The following is a 24,354-nucleotide window of genomic DNA, read 5'->3' as shown; positions in this document are numbered from 1 at the left end:
CCTGTTTTACACATCTTGGTACCTACTTTATTTTTGGTACCTATTTTACTTGACAAAATCTGTCTTCGCAGATGTCATTGTTCTCACATAGTTCCTGTCTGTGTATTTCATTACCAGATCATATAACTCTCGATAGTCATAGCAATTGGGTTCTGTCACTTCTTTTTTTTTTTCTTTTTGGCCGAACTGCAGGGCATGTGGGATCTTAGTTCCCCGACCAGGGATCAAACCGGTGCCCCCTGCAGTGGAAGCATGGAATCTTAACCACTGGACCGCCAGGGAATTCCCAGCAATTGGGTTCAGTCAATTCTTCATTATATGCCAGAAGAGATCAGAAGGGTACAACGATAGAAGTCTCTGCTCTCCAGAAAAGAGAAGGAAAAGAAAACAAAGCGAACTACAGACATAAGAGCTTTGATGGGATAAGAGAGTGGTCCCCTATGCTTCCACTGGAAGTGGGCACGAAGCTAAGGTGTCAGTTACAAAGAGGAGTCTTTGATTCCCAGTCCTGCCTACCTATGTCTTTATTATACTTTTATATCTTAAGTTTTGTAAGATTTATGAAGCTCCTCCAAATATTTCAAGAAAATTATTAATATACAAGCCATTTGTTGCTTTAAGTGTAAAATAGGTACTAAAAAAATCTATGTAAACCGTAGTTGGTCTTTGGACTACATTATTACAGAAGCCATTTAAAATAATGCTGTAATATGAGTTTTTTAAAACTGAGGAAAAATCCAAACTAAGATACTGTGAATTAAAAAAAAATAAAAGTCAAATACAGTTTTAAAATGAATCAGAAATTTTGGTGTCATGACTTGAGAGTGCAAAGTTCTGGTTCAAATACAAAATTAGTTTCCCAAGGATAAGCATAGAAGTTAATTACAAACCTATCAAAGGCTAAGTTATAAGACAGTCATAAGCAAGGCTTAATTATGAAGTTTCAGGAAAAAAAAATCCCTATGATTAAAGATCTTATCTCCTTTATTAAAGTGAGGATTAATTTATGCAAATGGGCTCTGCTTTGAAGTTGACCCTAGCAAACAAACTGCTGGAGTTACTGGCGAACTGACAAGATGTTGTCTTTTTAAAATAACTAAAGAGGAATTGATACGTATCCACATAAAAAATTCCTTATTTTGTGGTGTTCTCCCAAACACCATTCAATGGTTTAAAAAAAAATCATAAATTATCTTTTATGAGACAACAGGGAATTTGTATAAAGGATTCTATGGCCCAGAACAGTCTCCCATAAACACACATTTCTCTTTTTTTTTATTGAAGTGTAGCTGATGTACATTATATTGTACTATTATATTATATTGATGTACAATATCATATAAGTTACAGGTGTACAATATAGTGATTCACAATTTTTAAGGTTATACTCCATTTATATTCATTATGGAATGTCGGCTATATTCCCTGTGTTGCACAATATATCCTTGTAGCCAATTTTATACCTAATAGTTTGTACCTCTTAATCCCCTACCCCTATTATTGCCCCTCCCATGTTCCCTCTCCCCACTGGTAACCACTAGTTTGTTCTCTATATCTGTGAAGCATGCATTTCTTTGAAGACTCATCCTTCTTCTTAAAAATTTGTGCAAATCTACTCTAAATTAGCTTCATGGTTGGTTTTAATTTGTTTTAAAAGGTTTGTATCCCAAAACCGTTAAGTGACATTCCTACACGATGTCACCTTATGACTGAGAAGCAGGCACCTGGTTCATACCCCAGTTTGAGAACAGCAGTACACTACAGATTTTACCCCTCCACCCAACTTACATCATTTGTATTATAAAAGATGAAAGATAAATATTGAATCACGCAATTTGTTCCAGGTAGGTTTGCATGGACACAAGGGACAGAGCAGTTGAAACTTACGTGAATGAAAGTTTTTATTTCTATATCATAATCCAATTCTAATCTTTCTTTTCCATTAATCAAATTTAAAAAAATTTTATTTTAGCTGTATTAAATTTACAGAAACATTCTTCCACATTACATCAGAGCATTCCTGTTTTTATTCCAGTGCTCAGAAATTTAATGAATAAAATCACTTTACTGTGTCACTTTTAATTACCTCCCTCAAATACATATTTTCTAAAATCTGTCTAGGTCAAAAAAGGTTGATCCTGCAGCCATCTCTGCGGACTCTGCCAAACTATTCCAAGGTCAGTAGCAGCTGATGTTTTCAGTTGTACAAAGTTACTGTTAAGGAGACATGATCATTCTTTTCCATTGAGCCAATGTGGGCAAAGTTCTTCCTTAAAATTCTTCTTCTGCCTGTTTGCTGCGGGACTGCTTGAGCCGCTGGAGCCGCTCGATGGTCTCAGAAATAGTATGTTCTCCGTGCACCTTGTTATCTCTGGTACGGATATTGACAGTGCTGCTGGTTTTCTCTTTCTCACCAACAACTAAACCAAAACCCACAAAGTTTTGTTAGGTGAAAGGACTCCTATTGAATATGGGAACAGAAATCCACCCTGTAGCTTCAGATTCATTAAAATGTACAGGTGACCAAATCTAGTCGTTAAAAAACAAAACAAAAAACCCCAACTCACCATTCTGCAACGACTAGAACTGCTGTGTTTACCAAGTCACTTAATCCAGCCAACTTAATAAAAATTCACCATATGAAAAAATAGGAGGTGAAGGGGAGATTTTTAGACAAACCTTTCAGGATTACTCTTTTTCAAACCAAAATGTTTCTTTGTTACATCAACAGAACAAACATACAGTTTGAGATCAGGACTGGAAAGAACTACTGATGACCACAGTTCTCTTCAGCCTAAGTCTCAGCATTTCAAGTTTTCCTAAAGGTTGGCAGGTTTTCTTTGGTGAGTCTCCTTTCTTACCTAGGATGAAGTTATACTGTGCTAACTGTGCGTTTCTGATCTTCTTGTTTAATGTACAGCCCGGATCCAGATCAATGTCCACCATGAATTTAGCATCATGGAATTGTTGCCGTACCTATTTAAATAGAGATATAGGATTCTTCAGATCTAAAATCAGAATTATATTTTGATCTTAAATGATTTTATTTAACAAACAATTTGGATAATCATGCCAGCATTAAAAAGGAATGTTAATAGATATACTGAAGCATATATTATTGTGACTTAGAACTACAAAACTATATACTCTGCTCGAGAGATAAATTGTGAATTAAATTAAATAAACTAGCTTAAATTTTCTATCCATCTGACAACCAATTACCACTAATATGACAAAAAGATCTGAATGAACCATTTTTATTTCACTAATAGGTTGTTGTACCTTAGTGATCATTAACCAATGAACCTCCTGGGATTTTATAAGTATGCAAATTTCAGAAGGGTTCTTACTTAGTTTATTAGAGTGCCAGGATAAGACTACACTCTCAACTGTAACCTATTTTAAAGAATAAAGCACCAGTGTCTTTTTTTTTTTTTTTTAACATGAGTCCTCTGCACATGTGAGTTGAGCTATTCTGTAATTGGGGAGGAAGCCTGGTAATTTTAGGCTGTTTAACAACTGTGGTCTCTAGTCATTAAGTATCAATAGCAGCGCTCACCCTCTCCTCCACTCAATATAACCAAAATCCACCCCACATAATTCTAAACGCTACTCCACCCCCAGATGGAAAGGAGAAAGTCAGTAGTATCTCCAGTTGAAAAGTGAGTTAACTAATACAGACTCTTTTCCTACTGTGTGAGCTTTCTTAATGCAAATACGATAAAGTAAAATCCATTAAACATGGAGCATAGCTGATTCTGATCATTTCTAACTAAAACTACCGTGTGCAGTAATAGGAACACAGTATATCTTGAATGGTTTGCCTATCAGCTGGTTTAATGATCATTTATTTCTTAAAGACAGTTGAGACCCGAGTGCAATTTATTCTGATGACCTGAAAACATGGTGGTTTTGATGGTACAATGTTATTCGTTGATACTTAGATTTTTGTCTGTTTTAACTAGGCAGTTTATTACTTTGCCAGTTATGAAACAATGCTTTTTTTAATAACATAGCTTTTGATAATTTGAAATTCCTTAGTATGAAATTGTTGCTATAACAGAACAGACTGTTGTAGTCTTTAAGGTATGAAGTATGAATGGATATTTGTACATCTGTTAGTAAGGTAGCTTTTTGGTAGGTAAGGCAAACATTGCTCTGTCATGCCATTAACCTGAAAAAACATTTCAAATTAAAGAAATGTGCATAGAAACAAAGCAAAATTACTGAGTCAAAGAGCAGTTTAAACTGCACTATGCATTTGAATTTACATGTCATACTGAGGCATTTGCTATTTACTAATGCTAAAAACTAAAAAATACAAGTATGTACAAAACACTCTCTAAATTAAGTCTACTAACCATGGAACCACATAAAAAACCATTAAAGAGGTAATATGATCTACTGAGGCTTACCACAGACTGAAAATAGAAACATTTCTCTATATCACAAGCAGCATGATTTACCAAGAATACACATAGTTTATGAGATTTGAAAAGCTGAACGACAGCTCTTAAATTTAAAGTAAGTCATACTTAAGGATTACCTTTTGGGCATATTCATCACATGTTGGTCCCACGGGAACTACCATTACCTGGCGAGGAGACAGCCAGAAGGGCCTTTAGAAGAAATTAAAAACATTTAATGTGGATTTGGGCACTTTCCTCAACAAGGATGGCACATTTCTTAGTTTACTCTTCAGTACCATTTCCTGAAACATGCAAGGCCCACTTTAAAAAACTTGGCTTTTTTTCAATATCCAAAAAGGACTAAAGGGAGATTCAGGAGCAGAAAACTAACCCTAAATCAGGAAAATCTATAACTTGCTTGTCTTTAATTTGTCTTGCTAAGCAGATATAGCAAAGCAAACAGAGGGCAGGGACTACACCCCACAACTCAACACATCAGGTAACAGAACACCATATGCCTGCTGCTAGAGGGCTTAACACAGATTAAGAAACACTTAGTGATTCAAGTTATTTTACCCAAAAAGTTATTTTGTTCAAGTGTTATTACTTTTTCTTCACTGGGGGACAAAGACTGTACCTTCAGTTTATTCAAGATCCATTTTGCAGGATTCAACAAATTGGAACCGATAATAACTGGTGATGGTACTTGGTAAAAATGAGTGTGTTTTCACTACTTATTAAAAGGTGACCCCATCCTCAATTCTACCTTTCAGGTATTTCAGGTGTCCAGCCCCTCCCCATGCTGCAGACATCAGGCCAGTGTTTCTCTTGGTCACTCCTCTATGTTCAAGTTGTTTTGTTGCATTAGGGAAAAGGCTGAAGTAGGCACTAAATTCTAACCAAACTGTGGGCTTTCCCCCACCTACTACAGGTTTCGTAGAGCAGTTATCTGAGGATCCCCCTATTCTCTAGACTGTGCATAGAGGATGTTGCCCACATTTCATCTGATTTCGTGAAATATAACTAAAAGGAGATTAGCTTATTTCATTTACAAGTATGACACCGCCACCCCACCCCATGTCTGAACTAACCAAATTACAAATGAAACTGAGATGACTGCGGTGTAGTCTGTCAGGCTCTACAAAATGGGTGTTTTATAACCATGTGCTGTTTTCAACTGCCTTTACAAAATGTGGGCCCAGATAAAGCTGCTTAGAAAATAAAAGGCAAGTCATGTGCTTATATCTTGCCAGCAGAAACATAAGCTTCTAGAAATAGGACACAAAAATGTTGATCAGTTTGGAGTCTGTACTTTCAATCAAAAAAAAAACCTTGGCTTCTAAAGAGTCTAAAATACTTGTTTATTATGATCAGCAACACTGAACAAAGTATTGCTAAAAGCCTACTCTGGTTTACTCAGACAAAAACGTCAAAGTTTTATAAATTCCCAGAGTTACGTGAAAAGCAATCAAAACAATAAGCTTCTTAACTGAATAATAATTCCTAGTTAGAAAGCATTTATATAACATTCAAACAAATCAAGTGCTAAAATAAAAATAATTACTCATAACAAACATTCGTAGAGCTAAAAAGTTTGGGTTTAGATTGTGATTCCTTACTTTTTAGTGAACACTTATCGTTAATTAGAAGTGACCAACTAGAATCATTCTTCCTTTCCATCATATAACTAAATTGGACAGCAGACATTTCTGACAGTCACTTTACACGGTCCAGAAAAAAACAGAAGGAAACAATGACAAAAATTACCATTTGCCCCCATAGTTTTCAGTGAGGATAGCAATCATTCTCTCCACCGACCCCAAGATGGCTCTATGGACAATCACTGGCCTTTTCTTATCATCACCATCATGGCTAGAAAGAAAAGATTTGTTTTGCTTTATTATATATATATATTCCTTTATATGTCCTTGAAGAAGAATATTCAGAGCAGACACTAGAAACTCACCTTACAAAAGTAAGATTAAATCTAATGGGCAACTGAAAATCCAACTGGATTGTTGCACACTGGTGGTACCGACCAATGGCATCTTTAATCTGTATGTCAATCTAAGAAGCAAAGATTGGGTTGTATTAGGGTTGAATTTTTTTAAACTTATTTTAAAGTAATCTCTTCTTCACCCAAAAATGAAAGACATATTACTCTCAAATAGACTTTGGTACTGACCTTTGGACCATAGAAAGCTCCATCTCCAGGATTTAATTCCCACTTTTCACCAAACTCATTCAGACTATTTTCAAGTTGCTAAGGATAAAGCAAAATGATTTTAACTTTTGTTCAAATGCAACTTCTTCCAGCCTAATTTGAGACTAAAAATACTACAACTACTTTCATGCATCACTATTCTTTGTTTTACCATTTTGTCCACCTAGACATACTCATACACAAACCCCTTTAAAGGTTACAGCTTGATGACTGAAAGAACATTCAACCATTTCTGAAATACAAAATCACAGAGAAAAAAAAAACTAGCTTATACAAACCTAGAAACCATTTCCAATTTTCTTTTGCTTTTATCCATTTAAAGAGGCTTTACTTTCTCACATTATGGCACAAGCCAATTTCAGTCAAATAATATTGAAGCACGCTGAAAACTTACTTTCTCGGCTTGATTCCATACTTCAATATCTCCAAGGAATTTTTCCGGGCGAGTAGACAGGTTCAGTTTAAAAGAAAACCCAAATATGCTATATACTGTACGCAGAAAATCCAAACAACCTTTTATTTCATCCTCAATCTTTAAATTAAAAAAAAAAAAAAAAAGGGACACAGCGGTAATTAATTTTCCTCAAGTTTTGTGACACTTCTTTTCAAAGTGTTTCACCCCAGAGTCTCATACCTGCTCCATGGCACAGAATATGTGAGCGTCATCCTGCTGGAATCTTCGTACCCGAGTGAGTCCTGTGAGCGCTCCCGACAGCTCATTCCTATGAAGCACCCCAAAATCAGCTACTCGCAGAGGCAACTCTCGCCAGGATCTTGGCCGATGATCAAACATAAGGCTAAAGAAAACAGAAAAGTAAAATCCACTGATATTTAATTTCACAAGAATAAAACTGCTTCTGTAATACTATAAGGAAGGCTGTCAAAAAGCTACTGGTTCTAGTTGTTCACACAAACAACACTTTTCAAAGTCTGGGCTTCATACAACAATGTAAGCACTTGCATGAATAAAGTAGCAAATAAATTATAATACAACCATCCATAACTAAAAGAAAATAAAAAATGTATTCCCATAAGTCTCGAGTCATAGCCTTGAGCTCAATCTCTATTAATTTGAGGACTGCCTTTAAGGCTCATGGTTTAAAGAAAATCTTAGCTATATACAAATCATTTCTATCAGCAGAAACTAAAGTCTGTACTTTCTTGTTGTTCCCAAAAGTGCTTCAGGTTCCCTCTTAGTCTGAAAGTGCTTCAGAAACTTTGAAGAATCTGGGAAAACTCAGAATGAACTTGACCTTGGTTCCCTGACCTACAAGCTAGTCCCCTCGTGGAGACTCCTCTGTCTCACCCCTCTGCCCTCGAGGTCTCACTACTGGGAGCAGTGCTAGGAGAGATGACGCAGCTACCTACAGCCACAGCTCTCCCTAGTCTGCCGCCACGCTGCTCTTCACCCAACTTTCAAGGATAGAAAGTGAGCGGCCTCAAGGCAAGGAAGATTTTCCAAGGAGGTCAATTCATCAGCAGTAGATTTTGATACATGTTTCTTTAAAAAAAAAAAAAAAAAAATCTGCTGTGCCCCACATTCAGTCTCCCCTGTTCTGTATCCTGCCTGTTCACTGCTGCTACCCCAGTTCTATTCTTGAATATCTGTAGATCTGAGGATCTAGCTGGGCACAGAAGATGTTACAACACCACAACGATGATGCATTTAAATACTCTCCTGATTACATAATTTGTTTTTTACAAAGTACTTTCAAAGGAGGGAAAACAATCTAGGACTGATTGCCAAGAAATCTTTGATAGAAACTCAAAATTGCAGAATACCAGTGTCCCGGGCAGTTCATGGGTTTCAGAGCAAACAGCTCCTTCTCCACCTCAAAGGAGAACATGTTGTCGCTGTAGTGCTGCCAGTGGCCCGAGGTCATCCAGAGTCGGCTGTTGTAGATGTTTGGGGTGACCACCTCCTGGAATCCTCGTTTCCTATATTCACTCTGTTAGAAAACAAATACAACGCCTGTGTAAGGAATAGATGCTTATACTTCTGGTGGAAGTAAAAATTTCAAGAGCAATTTTATACTATCTAGTAAAGATCAAGATGTACATCTTATAGTCTAGACGCTCCACCTGGAGGTATACACCAGAGAGGAAGCTCCTGCACATGCACATAAGGAGGCCACTGCAGCACAGCTGGTAATACGGGAGAACGGGAAAGTACATCAGTTCCCCCAGGAAAGAAGTGAACACTGTGGTAGTTGTATGACAGACTCATACTTAACAACTGGAAACAAACTGGATCGGTACCTATCTAAAATGAAAATCACAGTGCAGACTGATATACAATGAGACTTCATGTATGTAAGTTTGAAGCACACAAACAAACACATAATTTAGGGTACATATTTATGGGGTAGATGTAAAAATAACATGGACAAAAAGGATCCATCCATGCTAACTTCTAAATAGTAGTTTCTTCTAGGATAGGAGGGAAATGGATCAGAAAGGGGTCTCAAAGGGGAGGTTTTTTCCCCCTTACTATATACGTATTACTTTACCTCAATTAAAAAATCTGAAGCAAATATAACCCAATGCAGTTACGTGTTAAATTAGGTGGTGAGTACAGAGATGTTGGCGGTATTATTCTCTATAAATGTATGCTTGAAACACTTCATAGTTTACAAAGAAAAAAAGCAATGTAAAGATTAACTTGCTTTTTCTAGGAAGATAAAAATGAACGGTCAGGGCTTCCCTGGTGGCGCAGTGGTTGAGAATCTGCCTGCCAATGCAGGGGACACGGGTTCGAGCCCTGGTCTGGGAGGATCCCACATGCCGTGGAGCAACTGGGCCCGTGAGCCACAATTACTGAGCCTGCGCGTCTGGAGCCTGTGCTCCGCAACAAGAGAGGCCGCGATAGTGAGAGGCCTGCGCGCCGCGATGAAGAGTGGCCCCCGCTTGCCACAACTAGAGAAAGCCCTCACACAGAAACGAAGACCCAACACAGCCATAAATAAATAAAATTAAAAAAAAAAAAAAAAAAATGAACGGTCAGAAAGCCACAGTGTAAAGGGTGTAAAGGGTTACAGGCCCCACTTCAAGCTCACCAGCTTGTCTCGTGCGTACACACCCACGTATGTGGACAAGATCATGTATTAGGGGGAAAGAATTTTTTAAACATTTTATGAGACCTAATACGTCCATTTTCATTTATTATTTGAAATGTTTTGTCTCAAACAAAAGATTATCTTTCCCTTTGGCAGATCTTATTTAATAAAATCAACTTATGTCTTAAATCTACAGAAGAAAGTAATGAATATGGTTTACCCTGATGAATTCAATAAGTGTATTATAAATGTAGGCTCCCTTCGGCAGGAAAAAGCAACTTCCAGGGCTGAGTTCATGGAAGAAATACAGTTCTTGGTCCTGGGTAAAACAAAAGCAAAAGAAAGTTTATATATGTATATAATATCAACATAAATTTCAGGGTTCTTGAGTTCAGAATATGGTCATGATGCTTCATATTTTAATTGTTGCCATTCCCAAATCAAGGAAAACATGTCGACATTTCTGGTGTTGCAGGTGCTTTACCACTTAGCACAAGTACATTCTCTGACATTCTCTGACTGTTAACATTCCTGAATCCAGTCAAGTTTACCCAAGAGTCACATGGAGCAAGGGTCTTAGTTCTCTTCTACTATGCACAGCAGGGGTTCTCAGAGTCTTAATTCCTCAAAGCTCAAAGATTCTCCCTCCCTTTTTTTCTTTCTTTTTTTTTTTTTTAAAGTAAGAACAGCAGGAAGGAGACTGAGAAAAAGACACTGATAATGAAATAGAAGATGAGAAGAAGTTGGCTAACTTTGGGTCGTGGTGAAAGAGGCACACCCTCCTACCTTCTTGCCCACCAAATGCCCAAGTCCTCAGGGAGGGACCCCACCAATTGCTGCCGGCCTCCTTCCTGCTGGATCTTATTTCAGGCAGTCAGCAGCACAGGACAGTGGATGCTGCCTCCTGCTCACGCTTTACAACCTAACAGCCGTGACCTGACGCCCAGCACAGAGTAAGCACTCTTCTAGAAGGGAGTATTTTTACCAAACCTAACTGCCAGCTTAGAAGACAGTCAGGGGTAGAAGAATAAAGAAAAGGACACCACAGAATCCATCAATGACTTGCTGTGTCATCTTGGGCAACAAGCAGATGAATCCTCCTGGGACTGAAGTTTCCACATCTTTAAAATAAGTCAGTGAGACCAGGGGATTTCTAAAGCATCTCCCGGCTCTATGAAATGCTGCTATGCTGCTATACTTTTTTTAAAGAAAAATGTAGGTCATCAGCATTTGTTCTCAATAAAAGGAGTAGTCAAAATGAACTTCTGTGTGGTACTGAACACGCTCTAGAAAGATAAAGTGGACAATGAATAAGTAATTTACAGCTTTCACAGGACAGTACAATAACTACTGAAAGCTACAGCATCTCTGCAGAAGTAAATTCCTGGTACGTAATACAATTTCAATTCAAATGAAAATAAAGAAAACTCAGTCTATACACATCATTATTCTTTTTAAACATACCCTTCCAATTTTCCTATGATCTCGGTTTTTAGCCTCCTCTTGGAACTTCTCCCATTCTTTCAACATTTTAGGATCTGGGAATGAAATGCCATAAATTCTCTGCAGAGTCTCCATATCTGCCTTGCCTTCCCAGTAGGTGGAGGAATTCTGAAAAGAAGGAATAACCATGAGATAATATTCAAATTTTTTTGAAAAATAGATTTATTTATTTATTCATTTTGGCTGCGTTGGGTCTTCGTTGCTGCACGCAGGCTTTCTCTAGTTGTGGCAAGAGGGGGCTACTCTTCCTTGCAGTGCACGGGCTTCTCATTGCAGTGGCTTCTCTTGTTGTGGAGCATGGGGGCTGTAGAGTACAGGCTCAGTGGTTGTGGCGCACAGGCTTAGTTGCTCAGCGGCATGTGGGATCTTCCTGGACCAGAGCTCAAACCCGTGTCCCCTGCACTGGCAGGCAGATTCTTAACCACTGCGCCACCAGGGAAGTCCTCAAATTTTTTAATATCTCATTTATTTTAAGAGTTAGACGTTTTTTCCCACAGTCACATCATGAGTCAAATTCATATTTAGTCCTTATGACAAGAAAAATGGCACAAAAAGTGCACACGTAGTAAGGCCTCGCTAGGGTGGTTGTACTCATTCCACAGCACAAAGCTGGCTGCTTAATGCCCTTGAAATTGCCCAGCCCTCAAGACCCACTCACACCACAACTCCACGAACACGACTGACTGCAGGGGCATCTCCCACAAGATGATTCAGCAAAAATGGAAAACCAACCAACCAGCCAAAGAAAAAAAAAATCTGACTGGCAGGATTAGTTTGGTTAAAAAAGAACAACTTGGGTAATTACTACCTTAGACATACAAAAGGCAAGAGCACACACTCCTACAGTGAGTCTCAAAGCTTTTAGAGCCACAATGGCCCATGACTGTGATTTTGTAAATCCTCCAAATCTCCATCCCCGTGTGCTCTGGTGACGAGTGGAGTCACTCAGTCACTGCTTGAGAGAATTTCAGTTAAAAAAAAGGCTAGTGACACGTAGTGCCCACAGTCAGTAGGCAGCACGAGAAAAAAATCCACCCTTAAATATGCAAGAGAAAAATGGCTGAAAAGAGAAATGAATGCAAGTTTAAACATACATCTTTAGTAGACAAATATGTTTATATAGCGCCTTCAAAGTTACATTGCTTACTTTGTGTATTTTCAGAGTCTTGATTTTGCCAGTGTGTCTGACATGAGGACCCCGGCAGAGATCTATCAAGGGGCCACACCTAGAGATAAATTAAAAGGAATTTTAACATAGACTTAAAATGACATATACACCAATGGTATTTAATGACACTTGATATTCTCACCTATAGACTGTGGTAGTTGGAGTATTCACTTTTTCGTTCAATATCCTGCATTTGAACTTGTTGTACTGAAAACAGGAAAAATTATTTTTTAAATAACCATCCTTTAATTTTTACTTCTAAATACTATAGCTAAAATACAATTCAAAGTACATCTAAGCACCGTATGAATATAAATGTCAGTATTTCATGTTTTAAAAACATTTAAAAACTGTTAAATTTTTCTAAAGAACTTAGTTCACTAAGCCCCAATGTGCTTTATTTTTTTTAATTAATTTTTATTAGAGTAGTTGCTTTACAATGTTGTGTTAGTTTCTGCTATACAGCAAAGTGAATCAGCTATACATATACGTATATCCTTTTTTTTGGATTTCCTTCCCATTTAGGTCACCACAGAGCATTGAGTAGAACCCAATGTACTTTACATAACATTAATGAGTGAAATAAAAGTGGAGGCCATGTTACAGTTCAATTTACCTTAAACATTTCCAGTAAAGTTTCCTTCTTAACTTCTAATCTTTCAAAAGCTTGTTTTTCTTTAATGATTTTCTTACATAAAGCCTCCAAAGAAGAGAAATCGTTGCTGGACACACCCCTGAAAAAGAAAATATAATTAATCTCTTTCCATTCCATTCCACTCACACCGCAGCTTGGGGGAACATTTCTTTAGAATACTTCAAGGGTTTTAACATAAAAAATTAGAACCCTGCATCATTTATTAAGAATTTTAAACTAGACACTTTTTATAAACTATTTTCATATTTTCAGTGGCTTTGACCTTGGTCATCATGAAGACCATTCCGACTAGTGAACACTCTTCTAACTTTATAACTGGGTTTAAAGAACAGGAGAGGTCCAAGCTTCATTTTATTTCCCGACATAGCTTAGGGCTCCACCTCCATTGATCTAGAAGAGAGCTCTCTACTACTTCGTGAGTTACTACAACACTTCAAGTTTTGTTAGTGGGAGTACTTGGTGACTATGAAGCAATAAGTTTTATATCATTCCTCCTTAATTGAGAACTCTTTAAAAATAATGTATGGACCCATAGTAATTCAGATTTTATTTTTCTTTATCCAGTTACATAACTTACCCTTCTTCAAGGTACATGTCGTAATAGAATCCATTTTCTATTGGTGGACCGTAACACAAACACCCACCATAGACTCTTTCCATGGCTTCACCCATTATGTGAGCACTCGAGTGCCAATATACCTGAAAATCAAAGAAAAATGGGATGGTTTGAGTCTGGGCATACAAGCTGTAAATTAATTTGTTTGTTTTGAAAGACATATAAAGTTTATTATAAATAAACCTAAGACGTGAAAATCTAAATCTACAAATCTATAGATTGCAGTGTGATTCTTTCTACTCAGAGCCAAAATAATTTAAAATGATTCTAATTACTAAATTGTATTTGTACCTTAGAAATTATCTGGTTTAGTTGTTTTCAAACTAATTAAAATACAAATTTAGCATCATTAATTAAACGGGATGGATTTTGTTTCCTGAAAACAGGCACCACAATGTGACTGTCTTATGAACTGCCATGGCCCCAGGGTCTTTTGAGTCAATCCCTGGAACTGACTCAAAATATCTGAGTTGGTAGTCTGGAACTGAGCCCACAATATCTCTGAGGTATGCCTGTATATTATATATAGATGTATATTTATCCTTCTGAAATAAAATGAAAAAGTGACAAAATTCAAAAAAGTCCCTAAGAATAAAACTAGAAGATGCTAAAAATTCAGAACACTATTATTTGACCTCATTTAATGCTTCTTGTTTAAGCAGACATGGCAACTGTGATAAACAATAACAATTTCCAGTAGTTTATCTTTAAATTTCTCCAAAATTAGTAAAGGCTATGCTCTGGCCTTTACTTGGCTGTGGAACATCACTTAAGAATTATATCTGCTTTTCTCTTATTGGCCCCAAACAAAACTAAGATGGTACAACTTGACCCTACAATACAATTATAAAACCAAGGACAAACATACGGGCCTTGAAATCAAAAGGTAGTACTTGGTTTTAAGGTGGTAATTCAGATGAGACAGAATATACCCAAAGCAACGTTTTTAAGATTAATTAGTAAGGTACCAAAATAAAGATTTTAAAAATTCTCATAAAAACTGTACACCTGAAATTAATATTGTGAATCAACTATACTTCAATAAATAAATAAATAAATAATAAGTAAAATTAAATTCTCATAAAAAACTTAAGGACTCCAGAATACATTTGAAAACCACTGATTCACATACGTAAGTAAACCATTGTCACTAAAACAACGTATTTTACTTCTTCTTATATGGTATTCCATCATGGGGAAATAAGGAGAAAACTTTGCCATCAAATGCAGATTGATTTTTACAGTGCTTTCAGCAGATCTGCATTTTAAGGTAAGAAAAGTACAGAAATCAATTGCCCAATAGGAAGAGAACTTTAAATCATGTTTGAATTTGTTAAATATATGCATCTTAAGTGTTGACTAATAATGTAGAAAACAATTTTTACTTGCTTAATCAATTTTTAATAAAATTCCCAGCATTTTTTCCCCACTGAAGTATCTAAAGTAAAATTAAACTTGAATAAGTGCACTTCTTAATTTTATAAGACAAGCACTTTTACTATGTTTCCTACATGAAAGACAAAATGAAGATTTCAAATATGACAATGAGACATCAATCAACTTTAGCCACCCATTGGCTTTAGTAATAAGCTGGAAAAGACTGCAAATGTGAATCTGAATAAAAACTTACTGCTTGAGCTTCCTCATCCTCAAACTTGAGAAGCTCCAAGGTACAATCTTCCTCCAGAGGACGGTCTAGGTCCCAGACGACTTTATTCACTTTAGCAATAACAGTGTTGTCAGCCAGGCCTTGACTTTTTAAAAAACATACACACATGTATAAAAACACAAGACTCTAAAAAAGAATTTTCTGCAGCACAACAGTTAATTTGAGAAGAAGAACAGGAAAATAAACATTATATACAGGCATATCTCTCCTTTTATTGCCCTCTGAAGATACTGCATTTTTTTTTTTTTTTTTTGTGGCAACCCTGCATCAAGCAAGCCTATTGGCACCATTTTTCCAACAGCATTTGCTCACTTTGTGTCTCTGTGTCACATTTTGTTAATTCTCACAATATTTCCAACCTTTTCATTATTATTATGTATTTGTTATGGCGATCTGTGATCAGTGATCTCTGATGTTAGTACTATGACTCACCGAAGGCTCAGATGATAGCATTTTTTAGTTATAAAGTATTTTTAAATTAAGACATGTACTTTTTTTTAGACAAACAACTGCACACTTAATAGACTGCAATACAGTGTAAACAACTTTTATATACACTGTGAAACCAAAAAATTCGTGTGACTTGCTTTACTGTGATACTCGCTTTATCGTGGTGGTCTGGAACTGAGCCTGCGATATCTCTGAGGTATGCCTGTATATTATATATAGATGTACATTTATCTTTCTGAAATAAAATGAAAAAGTGACAAAATTCAAAGAAGTCCCTAAGAATATAACTAGAAGATACTGAAAATTCAGAACACTATTATTTGACCTCATTTAATGTTTCTTGTTTAAGCAGACATGGCAACTGTGATAAACAGTAACAATTTCCAGTAGTTTATCTTTACATTTCTCCAAAATTACTTTTCCATAAAGCCAAGCTATTTCGATTCCAAAGGAAAAAAAGGGGGGTGGAGGTACTTCTAAATAACGTCTCTGCTTTTATCCTGCTTGAAATCTATAACAGATCTTTCCTTTGAGAAGCAATGCTAATCTCAGAATTCTGCAAATGCCTAAGATGATATTAGTTATAACAAATATATAGGTGAAGTGAAATACTATTTAATGAAACATTTTATAATACGGATAAAATGTCATCTAAATATACAGGACACAGTACAAAAGACAACTCTCTCCTCAAGTGACGAGATGTCAGACCCACCAAGTGCAGAAGTCGCAGGAGTTCTGAGGAGGGGAAAGCAGCACAGGTCAGAGTAGTCTGGACAGGCTTTAAAAAATAAAGTAATGAGGGGATGAAGCATCAAAAGATTTGGACAGGAAGAAAAGGAGAGGAGATGGCACTTCAAATGTTGAGAATGGGCATGGATGCAAGCAGAGATATAAGTTAGGAGAGGTTTAGGAAGCTGCGTGGCTCAAGCAGAATTGAGTAAAGTTAGTCAGATTATAGATGTGAATGTGCAGCTAGAGAAATGACAGTCTATAATAGTCTAGCAGTTTCCCACCTCAAATATTTTCAAACTAATATGTTATGACACTTACACCGCAATAAAAGTTTTAATTCAAAAAAAGAGAAAATTAGTTTTCCAATTGGCCACTTGATAAATTACAACATAATCTTAAGAACAATACTGTAGCATGTAGAGAAAAAGTTCTTGCACTAACAGGAGCCTGGATTTTAGTACTGACACAGCTACAATCTCATTGTGCAACAACGGAGGAATCTTTTAACCTCACCTGCGAAATTCTCTCTCAAGTGAAAGGCTGAACTGATATTTAAAGGTCTATCTAGTTACTTATGATCTCACATGGAAACTTGCTTAACATTACAACTTTCTTACTTCCTTTGGAGTAAGGCAGAAGTACTTTAGGTAGAAGTTACTTGTCAAATTAACAGCAACATTCCATTCCTTTTGTAAAAAGACCAGGGCATATACCAGTACATAGCTCATGGGCCTAACTGCTCCGACTCCCACCAGTTGCATAGTAGGCTTACCAAGAATCAGCTGTGATGGTTCCCAAATTTGTTTATGTACTTGTTATTTTATGTCTTAGGTTCAACAATATGAAATTGATGATAATCAATCTTTTTTTTTTTTTTTTTAAAGCATCCCCATGACCAATGGCTGAGAATCCTCTTATTAATTTAATTTAATTTAATTTTTATTTTTGGCTGTGTTGGGTCTTCGTTTCTGTGCGAGGGCTTTCTCCAGTTGCGGCAAGCGGGGGCCACTCCTCATCGCGGTATGCGGGCCTCTCACTGTCGTGGCCTCTCCCGTTGCGGAGCACAGGCTCCAGACGCGCAGGCTCAGTAGTTGTGGCTCACGGGCTTAGTTGCTCCGTGGCATGTGGGATCCTCCCAGACCAGGGCACGAACCCGTGTCCCCTGCTGCATTGGCAGGCAGACTCTTAACCACTGCGCCACCAGGGAAGCCCATCAACCATTTCTGACAATTCATATATGATTTCATTTGTTTCAGCTCAATATGTAATTACTATAAATAAATAGAAATATACAAGTAATACAACGAGGGAATTACAGTTTCTTGGTTTGAATTACATTCAAACCAAGTTGAATGTTTGGGAAGGCTTGATAAAGGGAAGTCACTAAAAAAATATTGTCAAGTCAGGTGTGGATGAAACAACTACACAAAAATCTGGAAGGATTCTGCACTCAGATGGCTTCTCAAGTGTGTTAAGATAATGTAAAAGTTTAATTAGCACTCCACCCCCCAAACTTTGGCCTTATATACATATTAGTGAATAAATGTATATATATGTGTTAAGTTAAAATGTCTAAATGGCGGTTGGCAAACTTTTTCTGTAAAGAGCCATATAAATATTTTAGACTGCAGGCCATACATGGTTTCTGTTGCATATTCTTAGTTGTCTTATTTATTTACTTTTTTTAGTTGTCTTATTTTTTTCAAACCATTTAAAAACACAAGAACGATTCTTAGCTCTTGAGCTGTACAAAAACAGGCTATAACCAGTTTGCCAACACTTGGTACTTGTATACATGTATCAATTTATGCCTTCCCAACTTTATCACTTTTTTGATAAACTTACCAACTATTCATCCCAATCGTATTAGATTAGGAAAGCATTTACTCTATTACGAAGTATGCATCTAATTCTCAGTTACCTGAAATAACTTCTCCCCAGCCCAACAAAAGTTTTAACATTAGCTTTATAAAAATAGTACATTTTTTCATGTGTTAGTTTCATATATTTCATATATAGTTTCATAATATATTTCATATATTAGTTTCTTAACTTTCCCATTTTGAGATGAGCTACCTTCATTTTTAACTTTAAAACTGAGACTTTTTAGTCAAAATAGGTGAAGTACTCTCTACTTGGTTATGTGACATTTTATGATCAAAGTAGAAGAACTAATTATATAAAATCTTTTGTAAAATAAGACCAAAGTTGACTCTTTCAGATATTAACTTTGAATCTTGACTATAAAGCTCTACATTATTTTGAGTTTTTAAAAATCCCAAATAAGGTAAATTAAACAATAAAAACATTGAACAGGAACATAAAAATATTATGAGGATAAAATTTGGCAAGATAAAAAAAAAAAAAAAGTTTAGTTACAAACAACAGAAGGTCAAGACAGGTATAGCTTATACCTAATTCCACAAGCAATTTTATATGGTGTAGTTTTCCAGGATTCTGCATCCAACTGTTTACCATCAGGCAGGGTGACTTTAATTGGCTTGCTATCTTTTTCTGCTTTTTCTGCCAGAATGGAATCGTGGTCTGCTTTTAGTTTATTATACATCTCAAGACGTATGTTAATATATTCAGGCCAAGGATTCAACTGCAAGACAACAAATGAAGAAATAAATGATCAGTACACTCTTGCTTTCCTTTTTAGAAAAGTGGAAGAAATAATAAAAACAAAGTTTATCTTATATGAAGTAGTGCTTTTATTGTTTTTCCCTTATACAAAATTTCCTTCTCATTTCAATCATATTTTTTCTTGGCCTTCAATTTTTTAAATGGAAGAGCCTTAATATCTTTATAATTCCCTCCGACCACAGTCCTTCCCTTTCCTTAGTCATTTAGGTGCTCTTTGGGGGCTTTTCATTAAATTGTCACAGGGGTCCATAATCCTCAATGAGGAAGCATCAATAAATTAACTAAAAGCTCAGAGCCTATCATTCTACAACCCTGCTCTCAATCCCTCAGGCCAGAGCACATTACCTGGTCCCACATACTCAGACATCACTACAGTCCTACCCACCCACATGACCATCTGTATCTTACTGCAGTTTATCTCCACATCCATTTGGCACTTCCTGATCAGAAGAACTTAGTGTCAAACTTAATTTATTCAACATTCATGGAGCAGATATTCTCTGTGCCTGGCTCTATGGACGCAAGAGAAGAATAAGACCTGCCCACTGCCCTTAGAAGGGGAACAAGACAAGTACACAAATGATGGGAGCATGGAGGAGGAGGAAAGGTCTTGGACATCTCACTGTACACTTTTTTTCCAGACAGATCATTTAAAACATATATAATCAACCACATGTCACATGCACAATTCTCTATTCAAAAAAGTCCTCTAATTATACCCTTTGTTTCCTATCTCCAGGCTAAATCTCAAGCTGTAACAGAACAGCATGTACTACTTGTATTAAAAGTACAAAAAAGAAATTAGGGAACATATGCATTTTCTTACTTACTTGCAAATTCTGAAATTCACAATCAACTATTTCCCACAATTACAGTGGGATATAATGGACAAAACATAACAGAAGCGGTTATGCAGGGCTCTTGGCCAACACTCAGTGATTCTTGATCACCTACAAACTTACCCTAAATTAAGTGGAAGCACTATAAATTTAGCAATGCAACATTTATAAAAACAACTCTTTAAAGTCAGTTTACTGTGCTGTAGCATACTTCTTAAAAGCCTATTCCTTTGTCTTGCATTCTGGTCGTTTTCTAAAGAGTCTCTAATAAAACGGTTGCAATGACAAAAGCAAAAAGTCAAGCACGGTTCACAGCAGTTCAACTTCAAAAACTAAGTAGGAAGACAAGCTTAACTGCCTCCTAAAGCAAGACCCAGGAACCAGGTCAATTCTGGGATGACTCTTGAAATGCCAGTTCCTTTTAGTGTGAGCCTGGTGAACTGAAAGCCTTTTCTCTACACTTGAGAAGCATCAAGGAGATTTGTCCTGGCTTAAAACCAAACTCCAGTGGCAGGTCCAGGTGGAAACAGTGCTAATGGGGTGAAGGAACAAGGCTTTCTTTGGTTTCTGTTGTAGTCAGTAAAAGCCCAAACACCAAGTCTCTTAATGTCTCATTGAATGAAATGGTCAGACAGCTAGCATTTGACCTGACAACTAATTACCACAGTCCTCTTTTCACCAACTTTTGTTCTCTCTAATATCTAATCCCACAGATTATCTTACAATCATACTTCAGTTGTTTTCCTTTTTCAATAACAAGTAACTGCAAGTCTTTCCTCCCCTCTCAGAATTTCCTAATTCTTCTCCCTGATTTTTCCATCTAGTGCCATCTTATAAACCCCATGAAAACCATTAGAATCTTGCATAGGATGAGTCTGAGACAGCTCCCTGCCTCTGTCAATCTTTGATGACAGAGCCCTGAAAACATTTACCTCTGCTCGACCTCCATCCCCAGAGCCTTCTTTGTTCTTCTTCTTGCTTCCTTCCTTTCGTTTCTCCTCACTGGCACCTACCTAAATAAGCAAAAAAGACATGAAGCTTTTTCATTTTAATCTCATTTGACACCCATCCATGCTGCCTCCAGAAAAGTTTTGAGGATGTTATTTTAGCATCTTTTTTTTTTTAAGTGGAAATCTGATTTTGAAAGACTAGAAAATTTCACCACTGTCAAAGACAAGTTAACAACTTACAATAAAGACAAGCCCTAAAAAAGTAGAAGAGTTACTTGATAATATTCAAGTCCTCAAATTTCATTCATTTTACCTGTTCACATGACTCTCGCTTCAGGTTTAAATGGACATATACTAAATATATAGCTACAAGAAGCATGCAATTTATTCAGCAGTATTTTCAGAAAAAAAAAAACTCTAATGCAATATACATCCTTCCATTCCACAAGTACTACCCAGAGCCTCTGAGCTCACAGTATTTTTTTTAAAACCCTGTAGAATAAGCAAACATAAGACCCAATCCCTACCATGAGCGAACTTAATCTCTTTGGGGAAACTAAGGCATACATATGTGAGAAACTCCAGGAGGAGAAAAGAACACAGCTGTATACTCTGATCATATGTCAGATAAGCTAAGACACCAGTAACTGTTAGGGCTTTAAAGGACTTTAAAGGATGGAGAAGATTTCAACAGGCTGGATTTTGAGAATGGAGGAAATTTCTTTCTAGGTGTACACAGAAAATTATTGTTGGAAATGTTAGAGAGAGAGAGAGAGAGAGAAAATTACTAAACCTTTTAGGAAACGCTGTCAGTTAAGACAGACGAGGGCTTAGACAGAAGCAAGCACTAAAAGTTACCATAAAGATGTGGACTTCAATTAGAATTCAATTCAATTCAATTCCAGGAAGTCATAGAAAGTTTTACAGTAAGTCCTGTGCAAAAAGGCAACCAATGGTAAGAATTGGTCTTACCAGTGGTTCTCAACCAGAAGCAATTTTGCCCCCAGCAGACACCTGGCAATGTCTGGAAACCTTTTCAGTTGTCACAACCAGGGGTGGGGAGCAGGGGGAAGGTGGGGAGGGCGGTGTGGTGTGGTATGTACAACTGGCAGAGAGTGGGTAGAGGCCAGGGAGGTTGCTAACCATCCAACAACACACAGGACAGATTCCCACAACAAAGAATTATCCAGTCCATGGTGTCAAGAGTGTTGAGGTCGAGAAACACGGAACCACATTATGGGATACTCCAAAGAGTATCTTCTCAGAAACAAATTACTTACTTCTTTGTAACTGCTCAGATAGAAACATCCTAATGCAAATTTCACTACATAAAGTTTTACAGTTTACAAAGTTCCTCCACAGTCACATCTGATTCTCATAGAAACACTGTGAGATGACTATCATTATTATTCCCATTTTATAAATAAGATTAAATTTTTAAAAAGTTAGATGATTTTTCTAGGTTCAGAAAACCTACAAGTGGCAGGAAAAAATGATACCCACCCAGATGTTGACAGTGGTCAGCTCTAAGGGGGGATGTTATCATCAGCAGTGAAGGAGTTTTGAGGGTAGAACTGGGGATGTGACGGGGGGACTTTTGTTTCATATATTTTTTTGATCTTTTGAATTTTTAAAAAAGTTTTATTAAGATATATTTCTGTACCATAAAATTCACCCACATAAAGCATATAATTCAATGGTTTTTAGTGCACTGACAGTTGCCCAACAATCAGCAGGATCAATTTCATCACCCCAAAAGGAAACCATGTACCCATTAGCAGTCACTCCCTGTTCTCCACTCTCCCCAGCACTTGGCAACCACTAATCTTTCTGTCTCTACAGCTTTGCCTACTCTGGGCATTTCATATAAGCAGAATCATTCAATATTGGTTTTTTGTGACTGGCTTCTTTCAGTTAGTATAATGATTTCAAGATCATCCATGTTACAAGTATCAGTATTTCACTCCTTTTTATTGCCAAATAACATTCCATTATTTATCCATTTATCCCTTGTGGACATACTGATTGTTCTTTTCAATTTCATAAAACTTATGACTTGTATAATTTAAAAAACAACACAAATTTTAAAAATATGACTCCAAATTTCATGTTGAGCTAACACTTCTCCCACTCCGGAATTCATGATTTAATGAACTTTTAAGGTTCATTTATAGTCAATAGATGAACAATGAACACACCTTAAGTCCATTCTAATGGACTAATGTACATCGCTAGTAAATAGTAGAGCCAGGGCGTTAAAATGGATCTCTCTGGAACCCTGAGGCCCATTTCACCTTTCCTATAATTCCAATGAAAACAAAACAAAAATGGGCGAGTTTACATATTATATGTCTACGTAAGAGCAATCTAGAATTTCAACCCAAAAGTTGGTACACAGAAGAGGATTGGAAAGATGTTCCTAAGCAAATTATGACACTAAAGGGAAAGTCCAGAGGTGAAATGAACATTTATGAATGGGATAAGGCATGCCTCCACCACCACGCAGGGAAGTGTGTAACCTTTCCAGAGTTTGTCAGCTGGGGTCATCCGGTCTCCACCATTTATTATAAACCACCCTAAACTTGGGCAGATCTCGATGACTTGGTTTTCCCTTCCTTAAACTGGGGCTTTTTACCCGTACGTGGTTTTAAAAGTAAATGAGGCTCTGCAACATTCTTCCCGACTAAGGTGAGCCACAGACCCTAGTCTAGGAGTCCGAAGCCCTAGATTCTAATTATGTCTCGGCTTCTAATTAGTTGTGTGGCTCTGAGCAAGACACTCACTCAAGGTCTCAGTGTCCTCATCTAAAAAAGGATGGACCCAGAGACGATCTTAAGCCCCGCCCTGCTTTATCAATTTGAGATTCCTCTCCAAAGGGGGCCCTGACTTGTCCGGGAGCTCCATCGCCCGCCTCGGGCTTCTCCACCCCCTCCCTCCCCCGGTTGGGCAACACGGGTACCAGGAGGGCCCCAGCCCGGCCACCAGGCTCCACTCAACCCACTCACCGACTTCTCGTCTCCCATTTTCCCTGAAGGGCTACTGGCCTCCTCGGACACTGGCAAACCACTAAGAGAAAACTAAACCCCAAAACTTCGGTCAGGAGGAAATGACAGTGGTCGCCAGGCAGAGGTGGGTTGGAACGCCCAGGAACACTGCGCTTGCGCCACGTGGCCGGCAGGGACCAGCTGATGCAACAGGAAAGCGCCCAAACTCCGCCTCCTAACCTGATGGATGACGGGCAGCTAATCGACAACGGGGAATGGCGGGGCCTCCTTTCTCTAAACCAAGCTTGTCGGGCGACAACCCTTCTAGGAAATCAGGGTGCGGCGGGGCGGGAGAGGAAACTACACACGCTAAACCTGCACTCTCTGCCCGCGAGGTATTGGGCCTTCCCCAGATCCCGGAAGTCCGCAATGCGCGTGCGCCTTCTTTGG

General features: G+C 37.5%; 1 protein-coding gene across 1 annotated transcript; it reads right to left on the bottom strand.

Moving 5' to 3' along the window:
- Nucleotides 1-1,883: 1,883 nt before the first annotated feature.
- Nucleotides 1,884-24,324, bottom strand: TARS1 (threonyl-tRNA synthetase 1). Its single transcript, XM_082382298.1, has 19 exons — nt 23,926-24,324; nt 20,903-20,983; nt 18,900-19,090; nt 15,262-15,385; nt 13,593-13,714; nt 12,977-13,094; nt 12,503-12,567; nt 12,340-12,418; nt 11,154-11,300; nt 9,910-10,008; nt 8,416-8,582; nt 7,268-7,430; nt 7,028-7,165; nt 6,595-6,672; nt 6,376-6,476; nt 6,177-6,281; nt 4,547-4,619; nt 2,862-2,976; nt 1,884-2,420 (listed from the first exon to the last, which is right to left on the bottom strand). The coding sequence occupies exons 1-19, from the start codon at nt 23,941-23,943 to the stop codon at nt 2,272-2,274; spliced, it is 2,133 nt and encodes a 710-aa protein (XP_082238424.1). The 5' UTR covers nt 23,944-24,324; the 3' UTR covers nt 1,884-2,271.
- Nucleotides 24,325-24,354: the final 30 nt, after the last annotated feature.

Source organism: Balaenoptera borealis, assembly GCF_965194805.1.
Source record: "Balaenoptera borealis genome assembly, chromosome: 2".
Lineage (NCBI taxonomy): Eukaryota > Metazoa > Chordata > Mammalia > Artiodactyla > Balaenopteridae > Balaenoptera > Balaenoptera borealis.
This window is presented reverse-complemented; position numbering and strand designations above follow the sequence as displayed.

Bases quoted from the DNA above. Each gene is read 5' to 3' on its own strand.
- TARS1 (XM_082382298.1), bottom strand. The intron at 15,386-18,899 runs GTATAAGCTATA...TTTTTTAAAAAG, and splicing joins AAAATTGCTTGTGGAATTAG to TCAAGGCCTGGCTGACAACA. The intron at 7,166-7,267 runs GTATGAGACTCT...TTTAATTTAAAG, and splicing joins TATTCTGTGCCATGGAGCAG to ATTGAGGATGAAATAAAAGG.